We start from the raw sequence: 16633 nt of genomic DNA on the forward strand, positions 1-16633 counted from the left end.
GGAATCTCTGAACCTTTTAAAGTAGCTTGCAGAAATTTTGCCCTCCAAAAAAGAAACAGTGACAGCCTGGGTCACTGGAGACATAGCACAATTTTGTCTCACCAAAGCTCTTTCTAGAGACTTTCTGTTGGCAATTCAGACTCTTGAGTAGGGGAAGGATAAAACTCAGAGTGTCGTAAAGGGCACAGAGAGCTTTCAAGGCAGTGGCTTCTGTAGTGTCTGTGTTTCCACAGAGGTTTAGTTTGTTGGCATGTGTTAACGTGCTTCAGGCAAAAATCCAGAATCTCTTTTTATTTGCCCCTTGAATCCAGCCTGCCAATAAAGACTATGCATAGAAACCAGATCTAGAGCCTATTAAAACTTATGGAAAGCTTTGGGTTAATCCTATTGCTTCATCATTGTATTGGCATGCAAAGGCAGCAGTAGAAAAAGTCTTGGATGTGGTTGTGTACACTTCCACGCTTTGGTGGTCCAAGGAAGCATCAATACACTGGATTACCTTCCCCATGTGACACAATACTATGTAATCCTTAGACTACCAAATTGTCTGTGTTGTTTTAGTTTAGTGTTGGAAAAACATCAGCTATATTTTTCTTTCAGGCCAATCACAGCTCAGTCAAAGAGCAAGGAGGCCATTAACATACATAAATATACATACTTTGACTAGTTGTTCAGGAAGTGCTCCTAGTGTTTTATATTCCTAACTGCTTTGTTGGGAAAAAGTGGCATTAGATCTAGGAATTCATCTGGTTTGTTCTGAAAGGAAAGACTGCAAAAAGCAAGCAAACCAAAAGAACCCGACAAGAGAAATTATTAGAGGTTAATAGGAAAAGAAATTAACAATACAGTTTTATTTCTGAATCTCTGCCCATGTTTTGTTACCAAATGAAACATAAGTCCTCCAGTGCTCTACAAGGTTGGTAGTTCTGGTGTTGTCAGGTATCACATACCTTCTGTGAACTGTGTTCCTGCCTCTCAAGCTAATCAAGCACTTCGTCTCTGGTTGAGCCCAATCCATGACGTCGTGCCATCCAGCAAACAGCCACCAACACAGACATGCTTTGGGGAACAAAAAGGTCACCTAAAAGTCTGAGCTAAATCTAGTGAATGGGTACAGCGGTGCACTCTTAACTTGTCTTCTTAGTGACTATGGGTATGAGAGGCATAGCAACAACCAGTGTGTCCCAGCCTTCTGGTTCAGCTCGTCCTCCCTGTCCAAGGATTGCAGCGTCGGTCAGAGCTACTTGAACAGCACTGGGTAAGTGAATCTTGCAATCTCTCTTGTTTTGGTGACCTTGCAGTAGACAGGAGAACCTGGATGGTTCTTTTTTCTCTGCATCCCATCTGGCTCTTTTCCAGTCTTATTCATGAGGTAATGTTTGCAGCAGCATCTGTATGGAACATTGCCTCATTCCTCAGAAATAGGGAGAAGCATATTAACATAAGTGACATGTATATATTGTATTGCTATCAAGTGATGTATGATCCCTGGAGTCTAGACTTGGAGCTCCCTTTTGTTACAAAACTAAAACACGAATCAAGAAGGTCTATCTGAGAGACAGCTGAACATTTAAAAGGACAGGTTCGACATATTTCACATCATTTTTCATTGAACCTCTTCCTGTCTTATGGCTCCTATTTATAACAGTTTCTGGGAAGGCTCAAATGAGCAATTTTTAGCCTCTTCCTGCCCTGGACCCCCCCATTTTCACTTTGTATGTACAATGCCTTGCACTTTCAAACAAGCTACTTGTGCTAGTTTCTCTTGGTTTTACGCAGAACAGATGACAAGTGTTGGTTTATTATGGTAGTATCACTTTGTGAATGCTATTCTATTGTGCGGGGGATACTCTGAAACTCTGGTTGCAGTAGCTGGTGCAAAATTGCAATGTTCCTTCTCAGGCAGTGCAGGCCCTGAAGACTTTTTGCAGGGCTGCTTCTGAGTCATGGGTCCTGTGCGCTCAATTGTTACGACAGGGGTGTTCGTGGCTGGTTGATGTGGGTGGCTGAACAAAGTGAGGCTGCTGAGAGTCTGGAGTCACTTAACTTCAGAGATCCCCTTTCAGCTGAAAGTATACTATCTGGTCAGTATGACTGCTTGTAGCCTTCTTGACAGAGAGCGAGAAGAAAATAGTTGGGGTTTGTGTCTTCTTAATCAATCCTGTATTTTTACTGTGAAATTACTGGAAAGGGTTAATCTATCTCAACAACACTGGGAATAGCCAAGTGTCTTACTAGTTAGTGAACCTCTTCCAAGAAGAGCCAAGAGAAAAACCCATTCCTTGAATAATTTTAAAATTGGACTGGACAAAGCTCTTGGCAGATCATTCCAGGTGCCTTCTAGCAGACTAGAGGCAGACAAAATGTAATAAAAAGCTGGGTTGCAGGGTGCAATCCTGCAGGCATGGGGAGTTGGAGGAGTTCTCTGTCTTTTAGCAGTGCAGAGTAATTCACCTTCACAATGTGTGTCTGTTCTCAGTGATGCTGCTGAGAATCTCTGGAGAAGGTTGGATTGTGATTTGTTTGGCTTTTTCCAGTGTGATAAAGCATTGGGTTTCTTTGATTCTTCCTTTCAGGGAGGGAATCATGCAGGCAGTTAGCCTTTGAAAAAACACATACATTAATATGGAGAAACAAAACAAAACCAAACAAAGATACTTTTCGACCTACTGCCTGAGCCCAATCTCCTTTTGTTACTGTTGCCCAGGTACCGGAGGATTGTGTCTAACAACTGCACAGATGGCTTGCGAGAAAAATACATGGCCAAGATGGAGAAATGCCCTGGAAAAGCACCTCGGGGACTGCACATCCTCACTACTGATGGAAAGTTGATCACGGAGCAGGGACACAATGCCACCTTCATCATCCTTATGGAAGAGGTGTGTTAGTAGTTGCAGCAAAACTTTCACTGTGTGGCAGGACTGGCAATCTTTTCCTTTGCTTCAGGCTGCTGAGAGGAAAATAGCAATCAAGTGGGGTTATGAAATGATGAACACTCCTGAGATTTAGGAGAATTAATAAAAGAGAGCTATATGTTAAACATACAAACAAATCGTATTGGGTCAAGCCAAAGGAGTATTTGGCCGATTATCTTGTCTATCAGTGATGATGAAGCCAATGCTGAAGACAGATCTTGTCAAAAATGTATTTCCCTAATAGCTTCTTGCTGCCTCCAGTGAACTGCAGTTTATGGAGTTTGTGAGGCAGAAATGCTGTCTCTATGCTTAATAATTCTGTTTCTGGGATGAAAAGCTTTAGTTGAAGCTTTGCTGGGGAAGTTTAAGAACAATGGGGGAACATTTTCAGACTCATGGGGAGCAGTGAGGGACATTATTGTTTTGCAGTAGGAACTGAGCCTCCTCAAACCACCTCTGAGCTTCCCAGCCCATATCTATTTATTTATTGGTATGATTACCTGTGTAGCCAACAGTACTGTAAGTGATACCAGGCCATGCTGGTGCCTGAAGCATCAAAATAGCGAGGCACTTCTGGTGATCTCTCCGAGTCAGGTACCCCTCTGTTTGGCAAACATATATGGTGCAGCTGTGTCACCAAGGGTTGTGGCTCAGTGGAGGGTTGGATTGCTAAGGAAGGCACTTGGTATGGATTCAGGCTGATGGGAAGGGTTTTTCAAATTATCTTATGCCTCTTCTCATCTGTGATTTGGTGTTTAGGGATATATGTGACTGCACCACAAAAAACCCTGCTGTGTTTGCAGCTGCTGCATTCCCCTGCTGGCTTCTGACTGCCTGTGGAAGGTGTCACTGGAGGTCCAACAGTGATTTTCCCACAATGAACTGTGTTACATCTGTTTTCTGGTTAAACAGAAGGGTCAACTCACAACTTCACTTCTAATATCTTTGAGTGTCTCAGGAGGGGCAGGCAGGGAGTGAGGTGGTGTTGGAGAACCACAAGTTCATTTTGTCATCTAACCTGTCCTGTGTACTTCAGTTTGGGACAGCACCTGGAGACAGCTGGGAGTCAGACGTGTCATGGTCATGAACATAACAGGACAGATTAGATGCCTGTCTTCTAAGTATCCTGCTCTGACAACAAGCAGCATTAGGGGAAATCATATTAGAAACAGTGCAAGCTTAGTGTCCCTTCCCCTCTCAGTCCCAAGAGTAGCCTCCATTGGCAACTTAGACCTTCAAGAATACAAGAAGCTATTGTAAATCTGAGCATACTGCCATGGAGAAATTTTTTCTCATGATACTTGTTTGTTTTTTTTTCAACACATACACTTCTATTAATTTAAATTCTTATACGGTAACTAAATGTTTCATTGGGACCACACTAATCTGAGGGGGCCTCTTCGTGTACTTCCTCAGAGTCTCATGCTTGCTCTGCTTTTATACAAAGGGGATTTCTTGTCTACCTGGCTGATTCTTTTATATTCTACAGACTTGACATGGTAAGACAATTTGTATAGACGCTGTGGGTGGGAGTTCAGAAAAGAACAGACATAATCTAAAAATTAGGAATCTAGTAGTAATTTATTAAGGAACTCAAGCAGAACTGCTGCATAAAAAGAATGATAAACAGATGGAGAATAAGGCAGCAGTCAAGGTAGCTGAAGAGTGGAGTCTTTACAAGGCTTTAGAGATTGAAGAGGCAGTTGAATAAATATGTGAGGGCGTTCACTCTATGTCCTTTGTTGAAAAATAAGGATAGTTAGAAAAACATTTCATTGAAACAATTTTTTTCTAAGGGAAGAGGATTTTCAAGAACATGTCTTTGTGGGTGAGCGGCTTATTCCACAGAGAGCTGTGTGTTGAGTTTCTTTCTTAAAAAATAGACATTTTAAGAGGAAAAAGAAAAAGAACACTGAGATTTTGGGCAAAAGTATTCCAGTCTTCCTGTGTGAACCTGAGACAAATGAATTGTGATCAAAGTATTCCTTATTAGTTGGAAGAAATAATTTCTGTAGAAGTCTTAATTATTCTTTGCTATCATATAAATTCATTCCTGCCTCCCTCTACCTTCTCTGGTCAGTCTTGGTAGGTTGTTTTTCACCTATATCTACACTCACTTTCTGAGCCAAACAGCAGTCTGACAAGCCCTCCTATGGATTCATCTGTGTGGTCTCCATCCAGCCTTCCTACTGTTTCAGACTAACCCTGGTTAACAACTTTGTGATTAGCCGTCAGTTCCTTTCTACCTTCTTGTACACACCCTCAATATATTGGTGTGACTGACCTTTATGCTGTCTAATTGTAAATGAAGACTTTATCATAGTTAATCAAAAACTAAATTTCTCAGGATTTATAGATTTATCTTTAGTAGTATTGTTCACAGTGGTAATTCAGAATACATACGTGACGAACAATGGACAAAGGCAGAATGAATGATGATTTTGCCGTGTTTTTAGAAATAGAGGACTGGACTGTGGTTTGGACTGTGTACACGGGCAAGGGAACATGAGGAAATAAGAACCTTTTTTTACCTTTTTTTTTTAATCCAAGTTTGAGTTTGAGCACAAAGAAATAATAGACTGCCAAATTGCTGTTGTAAGGAGTTGTATTCTTGACCAGATCTATGAATCTGTTTTTGCACCTGATCTTTTCTGTGCGTCCCCAGCTCCTCTCTGAAGGGTAAATAAACTCCCCTCAGGCCTAAATGGTTGTTTATGTGGCAGTTCCAGTTACTGAACTGTTCTGTTCCCTTGTCTTCCGTTTATGCCATCTCACAGCTTCCCTCTTTCAGTAATTACAAGGTCATGGCAAGGCTTTGTAAGAGGGTTATAATTGCAAGTGATCTGAGGAGGCAAGCGGTGACTATTCAAAGAACAACCCTGAGCAAGTATTGGAGCTCTGCACATCTGTTACAAGATTGCTGAACTGTATTTATAGAAAGAGATAGCCACGTCTATGTGATATTTTTATGCCAAAGAATTGAGAGCTTCATTAAAAGAACAAAATTACATGTACACACACTCCCCTCTCCTCTGCCCCAAGCATATGTTGGATGAAATGTAACCCTCCTGAAACCAGTGGGAGTTTGGCTTTTAACTTCAGAAGGCCAAAATTTCAACCACTGTTCTGACTCTACAGTTTTTGTCACTTTGCTACTGTGGCTTCTGGGCAGGAAAACCTTCCCAGGCTTGTCTTGATGGGAAGATGACTTTGAAGGGCTATTCCATGGCAATGCTTCTCTCCACCCATTCCACTACCCTTTGCCTACTCACTGATTTCAGTATGCAGAGCTCCAATCTTTGTGACAGCCCCTAACTCATTCCATTTTGGTAGTTTATGGGGCTTAAAGCAATAAAATGTGCCTTTTGAATATATATGGAGAGCAATAATTTTTTTCCATTTTAAATGCCTCCACTTCATTTCTATTTTAAGTTATATTCATAAACTCCAGAATATCTGATGTCATGTGTGGGGCTGGCATGCTTGTTTTAGTGTTTTATATGCTGGATACAGAGGTACAGAAAAGAGAAAGACAACATGATTAGTGTGATGGGCAGGCTTTACATTGAAGATCCAACTCTCATAATTGGGTGGAAAAATCATCTGCTACTGTTTAGTCACGAAAAATCTGGTCATCCTTCTCCACTTCGAACCTTCTCATTTTGGATACAATCATATTGGAGAAGCAAGGAGGAAACAGAAAAGATAATTGTGAGGCATGAGAGAGGAGCTGCCGTGATAGGTGCAAGAGAATTCAGCCTGAGGTCACCAGTGATGAATCCAGCCTAGATCAAATTTTTATCCTCTGTTCAGTGTCTTCCATGTGAGATGATCTTGTGATCTTAGTACATTCCCTTGAGAAGTGTCTTTGAAAGGTTTAACAAGCTATGGGACGCTTTCTATCAAATAACTGAATATCCCAAGAGTGTAATTTTGCCCCAACTAGAGAATTTTTTAGTGTGACTTAAAAATCTCTCTGTCGAAAGGATGTTATTGGCTACTCAATATTATAGATAGGTTTTAGTGCCACTACCACTCTAGTCCTCTATGTTTTCTTTTTGGTTTATACTGTATCATGTCCTAGTAGGACAGAGGTGAAAATGGTGCCCTAATCAAGTCAATAGTCAAAACTCCCCTGGCTCCTGTGGAATGGGGAATGATGGAGTAAGGAAGAAGAGAGATCTAACATATATAACCAAATATCCATATTTCAAAAACTACATTGAATAACCCTGATTATATGGGTACCTGAAGACTCCAAGTATACACTCAAGGCAAATTCACATCTGAAAAATACCCTTCCTACACACTGATTTGTTAATGCAGGCATAGCCTATGAGGAAGATAATATCTGTGGGGCATGCTGTGGTCCTGATTATCTACATAGGGGACCACTTTCAGGACTGCGACCAGTAGCAGAACACAGCATCCTGTCAGTACCACGATTGTCACTTACACAGGCTGATGGTAACTGCCAGTAAGACAGCAGCTCTCATGAGTTTGGAGTTGGTGGGAGTCAAGAACTGGGACCCCTTGCCTTTCATGGATGTTTCTATCTCTGCAGGAGCCTTTGTTGTGCATCTTTGGTCTCACTTGCTGATCAGCCTGTTAGAACTGGGTTAGAACAGCCTGTGAGCTATTTAATCCTGATTTAAGGACCTCTTTTTCCATGATCCAGCCAATATTCTGCCTTTATCCTGACTATCCTGAGGTGGTAAGAAGTCATGATCCAAAATGGATCTGTGCTATCTATGAATGTGTTTGGATCATACGAAAAATCGCTTACAGATGTGAGGTTCATAGTCAGAATTTAGGCTGCAAGCCATGTGTTTTGCTGCACACACGTAAATGTGGAAACTACTGCTCAGAGGAAAGCTGGTGCTGTCAGCTCTAAGACGTTTAGTGACTGTCACAGGTGTAGTTGTCCCAAGCAGTCTTTTCCCTTTGTCTGATCTGCACAGTTTTTCTAGGAAGTCATGGTTTGTTTTGTGCAATACCTGACCCAGATGCTTTAGTGAAACCTGTGAGTTCAGTGGTCTTTTTCAGTGAGCCCAGTGGATGTAGGAACCTGCAGGATTTGAGCTGGCTGTGAAGGGGTTGGAGGTACATCAGAACTGGCTGTGAGTTACATGGTCACTTCCCTCCCTTAGATCAGGATGTACTGGAACTGCACATTAGCTTTGATCCTGACCCTGTGCACTTACAGCTATAATGGAGTCTATGAGTTGGCCATGAAATATTTTTAAATTTCCTATTAAAAAAAAAAAAAAAACCAAACCAACAAACTGTTAAATTTAGAAGCAGGGATTTTTTTTTTAATTTTTTTTTTTTTTTTACTTTGGAATCTCATTCTTATCCTCAATATATCTGGGGATTGGTTTCAGTTTTGGCCTAGGAGCATCTGGAAAAGGTAGTGGTATCTTCTTCAACCATAGTGAATACAGTGGAGCCCTTTCATGAAAGGAAATGACTTGGGCCAACACATTTTATATATATGCAGAAAGCTAGAGACATTTAATCTGAGGTGTAGTTTTGTTTCAGTTTAGTAAAATCACTGCAGTGGGCTTTAGCTCTGTTTAAATTAGCCTCGTTTTGTGTTACTTTTAGTCAGCTGGGGATAAGTATAAAGTAAGGCTCCAAGAAACTGAAATAACAGACACTGCTACAGTTCAACTACAGTGGTTTAAAACATGATTTAAATTAAAACAGTGCAACTGCTGCCTCTAGACAATACCTGCAATGCTGGAATCTCTTGTCTGTTGTTCCCTCCTTTGTTTAATAGCTGTCATTGACAGTAATCATAGAAAGGATTTTCTCGTCATCTACTTCATTCTCCTGTGTATCCAAGCCCTGTCTCTGTGTTGACTGACATTAGACAAAAACTGTCAGTCCTTGGTGTGGGACTCAACCTGTATAAATTCAGCCACCCTGAAGTTGTGTGTCTAGCTGAAACTAGTCATCTAGGCTCTCTATCATGAGGGTACAGGGATGGATGTTTGCAGAAGATGATTCGTGTCACCTGTCTCAGATATTTTAGGATGAGATGTGGTCTCTTGCTGTCTTTCATTCTGTCTCTTTCACTGACTATACAGGAAGCCTGGATCTAGTTTAGACTAGACTTACAGCATCTCAGTGAGTAGGTTTTGTTTCTTTGGAACATATTGGGGAACCACTTCAACCATTGACCTGTCTCCAGAACATTCCCAATGCTCCCATGTACATGTGGGAATTGCTCTCCAATTAGCATCTAGCCTACCATCAGTGTAGCGCCTCTCATCTCACTGCCTGTGGTGGAGATACTTGTTGGACACCACCCATTCAACGAAAAGCTGTGCAAAGCCCTGGCCACTTCAGTGACGCATAATCCCCAACCATGTATTGCATTAGATGATTCAGGTATGGTCCGCTTGATATATACACGTTTGGCACACTGCCCTCCCCGAATCTCTAAACCCGAGATGGGGGAATAACATCTCTTTAAAGGTGTAAATCTTCACCTATTCTAAGCATTGCTTGTATATAATTACCTGGTGTTGATTTGAGTCTGGCCACTTTAGGGACTGACAGAACAAAGCTAGGCTTTTTTGGTAAAGTTACAAGTTTATGTCCATGCTAATGACATGGAACTGAGAAGTGGGATGGAAGGTAATATAAATCACTCTTATCAGCCCAGTTTCCTGATCCAACCTTCTCTGTTGCAGGGTGATCTCCAAAGGACAAACATTCAGCTTGATTTTGGAGACGGCATTGCAGTATCCTATGCTAATTTCAGCCCTGTTGAAGATGGCATCCGGCATGTGTATAAAAGTGCTGGAATCTTTCAGGTGACGGCATATGCAGAGAACAGCCTGGGCTCTGACACTGCTGTCCTCTTCCTACATGTGGTCTGTAAGTACTTCCACCTGCTAGATTCCTTAGGTGGAAAGCTGACTCAGTGAAAATCCCTGCAACTCCAGTGGGGCCTAAAAATACATGCAAACCCACCTACATATGCAGCTCACGGTCATCCAGAGGCTTGGACTTTTAGACACTCTTCTATCTTGTTAAGTAAACTTTATTGACTGAAGAGGAAGGGGAGTTTCTTTTAACACAAGTATATTTGCTGTCCTCACAGATACACAGAAAAGTCCGCGAATGTTTCTTGGGCTTTCTGAAAGGGTCAGAGACCAGAGTATGAGACAAAGTCCAAATGTGTTTTCAATATGCTTCTATTATCAAGAAGTTTAGATTAATCTACTGAATTTTGAGTCAGTTATTCAGGATTTGGGAGTTTACAGTGCTTATTAAATAGAAGAAAAGCATTATACTAGACATACTTTCTGGGATATGAATGTACTGAGGCCTAATATGCTACTTTTCATATTTCATGTGTTTGACATGCATCACTGACTTTTCCCTCCTGTTTGGTAGATCAATGCAATTTCTCTCCACCTGGGACATGGGCAGACTCAGATATAAAGCCCCTCCAACTGGCTTTCTCAAAGCCACAGGAGAGAGCAGAGGGTGTGGAACACGGGATGAGATCAGGAAGATCCCTGTTGTTTGTCCTACTCTTGAACTACTAGATCTCCTGGGCAGAGCGCTCCGTCTATGTTCAGATGTACATTGGTTTTGCCCCTAATGGTGTTCACAGCCATGTCTGTCTTCCCTCTTAGCGTGTCAGAATGTCTTCTAGCCTGTCCATCTTTTACTTGAGCTTTTCTGCTGGAAGGAAGCAAGTCAGAAATTTCCAAAACTCAAGAACTTTTTTCTTCTTTTTAATTTCAAGCTCCCTGTGTGAAGGAATAAATGTTCCATGAAGCTTTTATTATGTTCATAATTCCCTCAAAGTCAATCATGGCTGCATTTAACAACCTGTTATTAGAGCATTAACTGTTTTTTCTTTCACCCTGGGCCATTAGCTGACAAAAGTGATGGTTACGTGGTAATAACAACCAGCTTTGTATGGATTATCTGATTTTTCTCATAGGAATAGCTTTTTCATGGTGAAGATTTTAGAGCAGAATGCAATGAGGGGCAATTGCTTGGCCTGGTTTTGCTACTCTACCCTCTACTTCCTCAGCCTCTCAGATCTCTCCTTTGACTTTTATAGCATTCTTAGGTGGCCAACTTATTATCTCTAGGGAAATATTTTGCAAGCATTTACATTCATGCTAACACTGAAATAAGATGATACCTCAGTACTAGACTTTTAATATATTTGAATGTACTAGTCAATATAGGAGGTTTGACCTTGAAGCTCAAATGTACAGATGAAAATGCCTGCTCTATAAATCACCCTTATTATACAATCTGTTGCTGGAATCTTGTGCTGAAAAAAAGGACAAAGCAGCTCCTTGACCTCAAGCAACAATAGTTTTCTGCTCTGCAGCTTTATCAGTGGTCAGTCAACTTTTCACCTTTCTGGAGTCTGCTGTCAAGCTGCTCATCTCTTCATTTAAAGGAATTGAAGATATTAGTGTTTTTCCTCTTATGTACACTGTCACAAAATATTTTGAGAAACCTGCTATTCTTGGGAATCCATAGTACTTGCTATGGGCAGAGTTCGGGAGTGACTTGCTGGAAGAGACCCCTTGGGGAAGAGGGGAAAAAAAAAGGAACAAGTTTTAAGCATCCAAGAGCAGGAATAGTGTCCCATTGTGCTCGGAGCTGTATGTTCTGGTGGTAAAAGAATAGTTCTTGCTCTCCAAAATCCTTGTAATCCAAGTAGGTGGAGAAGTGATTAATGTCCCTATTTCATGCTTGAAGAGCTGAGAGGTAACACAAGAAGATCATCTCAGTTGAAATCAGAAAATTCCCTGCTTCCCAGAATTAATGTCTTATTAAAAAACCCAAAAAACCCTCACTTCTTTCTTATTTCATCCTTTGCTTCTCACAGTGGTAGTTTATCAGTTTGCTGTGTTTTAAAAGATACCATCCAGAAAGACAGTAACACTGTTTGATGTGCAGCACTTATCAGCTGAAATTCAGTACCAGTAAAAACAAAAAATTAAACAAGAAAGAAAACAATGGGGATATAGTGAAAGCTTTAAACAAACTAGCAAACAAAACCTCAGTATTTTTTACACATGTTGTTTTTTCTGGAGGGAAACTGGCTTCTTGATTCTGGACTTCATGCACTGGACTGATTCTGATTATTTGCTTTTATTAGACACAACTTTGCATTGATGCTTTGTTATTTTTTAAGTCTTTCAGAAACAAGTTCTGACAGTTAAATGCTTTGATATGCCAATGTACACATCTTTCAAGTAGTTCCTGACTTTTTGCTAATGGTAACTGACTCCCCAAAGACTTCTCAAGGTCAGGCCAAAGTCAAAAAGATACCAAGGATTTCCAAAATCATGAATCTTTCTTTTGGACACCTTCTAAAAAACTGTTAGGGTGTACTTAATCAAGTCATAAATGCCTCATATATAATCAAATGTAAGCCATCTTGGCTAAAATTATTTTCCCACAAATCTTAGTAGCTCAGTGGATATATTTTCATGAAAAAAAACTTCTTTCTCTCATGTCCTATCTCTCAAGGTTTCAATAGCAGCTTGCCCTATCCAATGCAAAACCAGTTCATTGTTGTCCCTCAACCTACATGTAAAAATTTCTTCTAAACATGGTGCTGACCCTGTCTGAAATTAGCACTGTGGAAAATTTGCATTTCTGGCTCCTTTAGAATTGAGTGAGAAAAAAAATAATCTATGATTTTATGCTTATTTGTCTGGTATCTTTTTCTGTTGCTTATTGACTGCTGAAATTCTCTTGTATTGCTATAATAGTCTCACTGCTGACATAAGACATTTGATTTATTTAAAGGAAAGATCATTGCTGTTCACAACTGCGCAGGGAGGATTCAACTCAACACCTCTAATAATGAACCCTCTCTTCCCACAGGTCCAGTGGAGCACATCCATCTGAGTGTCCCTTTTGTTGCCATCAGAAATAAGGATGTCAACATTACTGCAGTAGTGTGGCCCAGCCAGGCAGGCACACTTACCTACTTTTGGTGGTTCGGTAACAGCACCAAGGTACAGCTCCCCTTGCGTTCAATTTTACTTCCTAAGCTTCTTGCACCAGACAGGGAACTCTCTCAGCCCTAATAAAAACTTCTTGCCTTTGCTTGTTTTGTGTTTTAATTTTTTCCTTATCTGAAAAGGGTTGTCATCTGAAAGTCAGCCTTTGTGAGTTTATTTCCTCCTGTCTTGTGTTGTTCTTAGGAGTCATTACTTTTTTACATCTGGTTGTTGTCAGCCCTACTGAGCTTTGAAGACCACTGTTATTACCAGTGTTCACTTGCAACTTAACTGGATTATATACCACTATATATGGGATAATACTGGCTTTCAACGCAGTGTTTAAAAGCTGCTGGTGTTCAGATAACCATGGGGGTTTCCATTATGTACCTGTATGCAGTATATAGTTCTGGATTCCAACACAATACTTTAAAGCTGTTGGTGTTCAAAAAAACAGTTGTATCTAGAATTTCAAGCTAGACTCTTAATTAATTGTTTGTGTCTGTCTGTGACTGTTGTTCACAGTCTTGGATATATTAGAGAGGGAGTTGAGACTTCTTTGTAGTGAATTTTGAAATGATTGGTGAAAATTTACTATAAAGAGCTTTTTTATCAATAATTAAATTAAGTGAAACTACAAGTTGCAGCCATGCTTTCAAATGGAGAGAGCAGGATTGCTTATTCTCTACAGTTTTTATTGTAGGCTTTAGGAGTGAGACAGCTGGCACACAGGCACTATCCTCCATTGTTGCGATTGTGAAATGTACAGCTGAAAATTTTGCATTGTAGTATCTGTTATTTACAAAAGCAATTTAAGTCACATCATTGTCTACATTATTGAGTTGGAATTGAAGTTGTGCACTGAGGTGAGATCACAGTATAAAAAACCAGGGATTTTATGTGAAATAGGGAACTTGAGATAAAAAATAGCAGACACACAAGTATTTTATCTTCTCTTTGACAAAGCTGCTTGCGTTTTAACCTCTTACCCTAGCTACCAACAGTAGCAGGAGAAAAAAAAAAAGTAAATGCTGTGTCTACTGGGATTTTACATCAAGTTAGGAGGCTTACTGTAAGAACTCACCTATTTTTGTGGAACCATAATTGAGGCACTGGAAGAGCTCAGGAATAAAACCCACTTACTATAACTTCGCAAGGTGCTGCGCCCTAGCTGAGCTATGGCAACCACCCACATACACACATACAGTCCATGACAAGTACCAGGTAATTCCCTATAGTTTACACTGCACTGAAAGAGAGAGATGCAAAATCACATTACAGTTCAGATATTTTTGGCTCAGTGCTCACACATGGACAGCCATTAAAGTACATTTGAGACAATTTAGGTACTGATAACTTGATCATCTGCTTAAGCCCTCCAGTGTACACAGGTGTCAGAGTTTTCCTGCCATTGTTTTTGTCCTTCATATAGAAGTTGGTTGTGAATAGGGCCTTAAAAAAAGATTTTTTTTTTTTAAATAGAAAGCAATCTACCAAAGGTAGAGCAAAGCAGTAGTTTGCTGAAGATTTCCATGCAGCTTGCATCTGGGTTATAAATATGATGTTATCTTTTTTATCTTCTAGCTTAAATTTCAGAACCATAGGCAACAGAGTACAAGCAGATATGGATGCGTTTAGGATGGACTCTTTGAACATAGCTGCACATGGAGTAGCTGATCCTTATGATACCTTGGGGTGATTGTACATGTTACTGAAATATGTTGAAGTGTGAATTAGTAAAGATGGTGCCACTTACCTGTGGCCAAATCAAAGACCCAGAGCACCTTCATTCTTTGCAAAGCATTATCTCCAACTACCTCATGAAATGTAATTCAACTTCACCTCTGACAGAAGTATGGCAAAGGATATAGACATAACAGCAGCAGCCACCTTTTTTTTTCAGGACCACAGTCTGCATCACATCAAATTTCCTTCTGGGATGTTCAATGTACATGTCAGATCCTTCTCTGTGCCCACTCATGAGCAAACTGTGGTGCTCTAAGTACAGGTGGAAGATGAAGACACTGATTTGTGTGTGAATTAAAGGATGAGGTGTGTAATGTTGTGCATAGTGACTGGTATTGTTAGGTGATATATTCTAGTTCCATGCTGAGGGATTACAGCTTCTTTTCCTGTTCAGCCCGTAGGCATCCCAGGCAGACCCAGATGTGTCTTGTGTCACTGTGCAGTCTCACTAAGGTACTGTCTGTGCTACTGCACAGGCGAATGTTGTCTTAGACTCAAATGACCTGGCTGAGACTTTTCCACTGCCTTCCCCACCCTGCTGGAACCATTATACTGAATTTCAACTGTGCTAATTTTTACAGTATACCCAAAGGCCAATTTGCTTGGATTAACACAGGTCCAGTTTAATAAATGTGTCCAGCTGTCTAATAGGTTTGAGCAAATGAACCTTAAACTACTTGATTTAATTTAGAGTTGGTTTCCACATCTTGGTGCTTGAATTAAAATTAAGGAGTTGGCTGAATGTTAAAACTCCATGATGGAGGTGAAATCATCCGTGATAATGGAATGTCCAGCATACATACATACAAAAAGGAAAAAATCATAATTTTAAAGGCCAGATTGGTTCCTCTTATCTGCCTTTGCACAGAATCACAACCTGTGACCTCCAGGAAGATTGCTAATATCACTGCAGTTTGATATAGGCCCATTCTGCTTGTCTAGGATATGTGTATGTCTATGTTAACTAGGCCTCCAGGGCTGGCACAAGCTGGCACCCTTACTGACTTGGTATGTGAGTGCCATGTGATGAAACAGATTTTTATTTTCTGCTTTTTCAGCTCATGGATGAGAGGGTCAAAGGAAGGTGGCATTGTGCAGGGAGGGAAATGTGTTTGCCAGTCTGGCCTATGCCAGTGGAAATTTTGATTTGGCTATGAAAATGGCATATATGGCCCCTGTTTTGAAATGCAAGCAGGCTGGCAGTCTGATGGGATGAAGCGTGAGAAGTTGGAAGGTGAATATTTAGGTGTTTTGCTCTGGAAAAAAACTGGCAGTGTAGTGAAGGGACAATAGCAATGGTATAATGGCTTTATCTGTGCTCTTAGACCTCTGTATGCTTTTGCAATGGAAGCTAGTATCACTATTTCCATCTTAATGGTTTAATCTAAACCAGGAGATTTGTCTATAGACCAGCCTTAAGATCAATGGCACTGCAAGGGCTAGACCTTTGATTTTCAGTTGTGGTGAGCTGGCCCTGGCTGAACACCAAGTACCCACCACAGCTGCTCTATCACTCCCTCTCCTCAGCTGGACAGGGGTGAGAAAATATAACAAAAGGTTCATGGGTCGAGATAATGACAGGGAGATCACTCACCAGTTACCATCACGGTAACATGGTAACAGACTCAACTTGAGGAAATTAGTTGAATTTCTTACCAATCAAATCAGAGTAGGATAATAAGAAATAAAAACAAATCTTAACACACCTTCCCCCTACCCATCCCTTCTTCCTGGGCTTAACTTTATGCCTGATTTTTTCTATATCCTCTGCCTCAGCGGTGGAGGGGGACAGGGAATGGAGTTTGGGGTCCGTTCATCATCCATTGTCTCTGCCGCTCCTTCCTCCTCAGGAGGAGGACTCCTCACACTCTTCCCTGCTCCAGCATGGAGTCCCTCCCACGGCAGACAGTCCTCCACGGAATTCTCCAACGTGAGTCCTTCACATGGGCTACAGTTCTTCACCACCTG

General features: G+C 40.8%; 1 protein-coding gene across 1 annotated transcript in view; it reads left to right on the top strand.

Moving 5' to 3' along the window:
* The window catches only part of SORCS3 (sortilin-related VPS10 domain containing receptor 3), a gene marked incomplete at its 5' end in the record, with an annotated part of 167062 nt that overhangs the window by 133284 nt on the left and 17145 nt on the right, over positions 1–16633 (top strand). Inside the window, 4 exons of the mRNA XM_009703810.1 lie at positions 1145–1258; positions 2708–2879; positions 9617–9803; positions 12801–12934. Of these exons, the coding sequence (XP_009702112.1) occupies positions 1145–1258; positions 2708–2879; positions 9617–9803; positions 12801–12934 (607 nt within the window). The remainder of the gene's footprint in view (positions 1–1144; positions 1259–2707; positions 2880–9616; positions 9804–12800; positions 12935–16633) is intronic.

Source organism: Cariama cristata, unplaced genomic scaffold (genome assembly GCF_000690535.1).
Source record: "Cariama cristata isolate BGI_N322 unplaced genomic scaffold, ASM69053v1 scaffold1967, whole genome shotgun sequence".
NCBI lineage: Eukaryota > Metazoa > Chordata > Aves > Cariamiformes > Cariamidae > Cariama > Cariama cristata.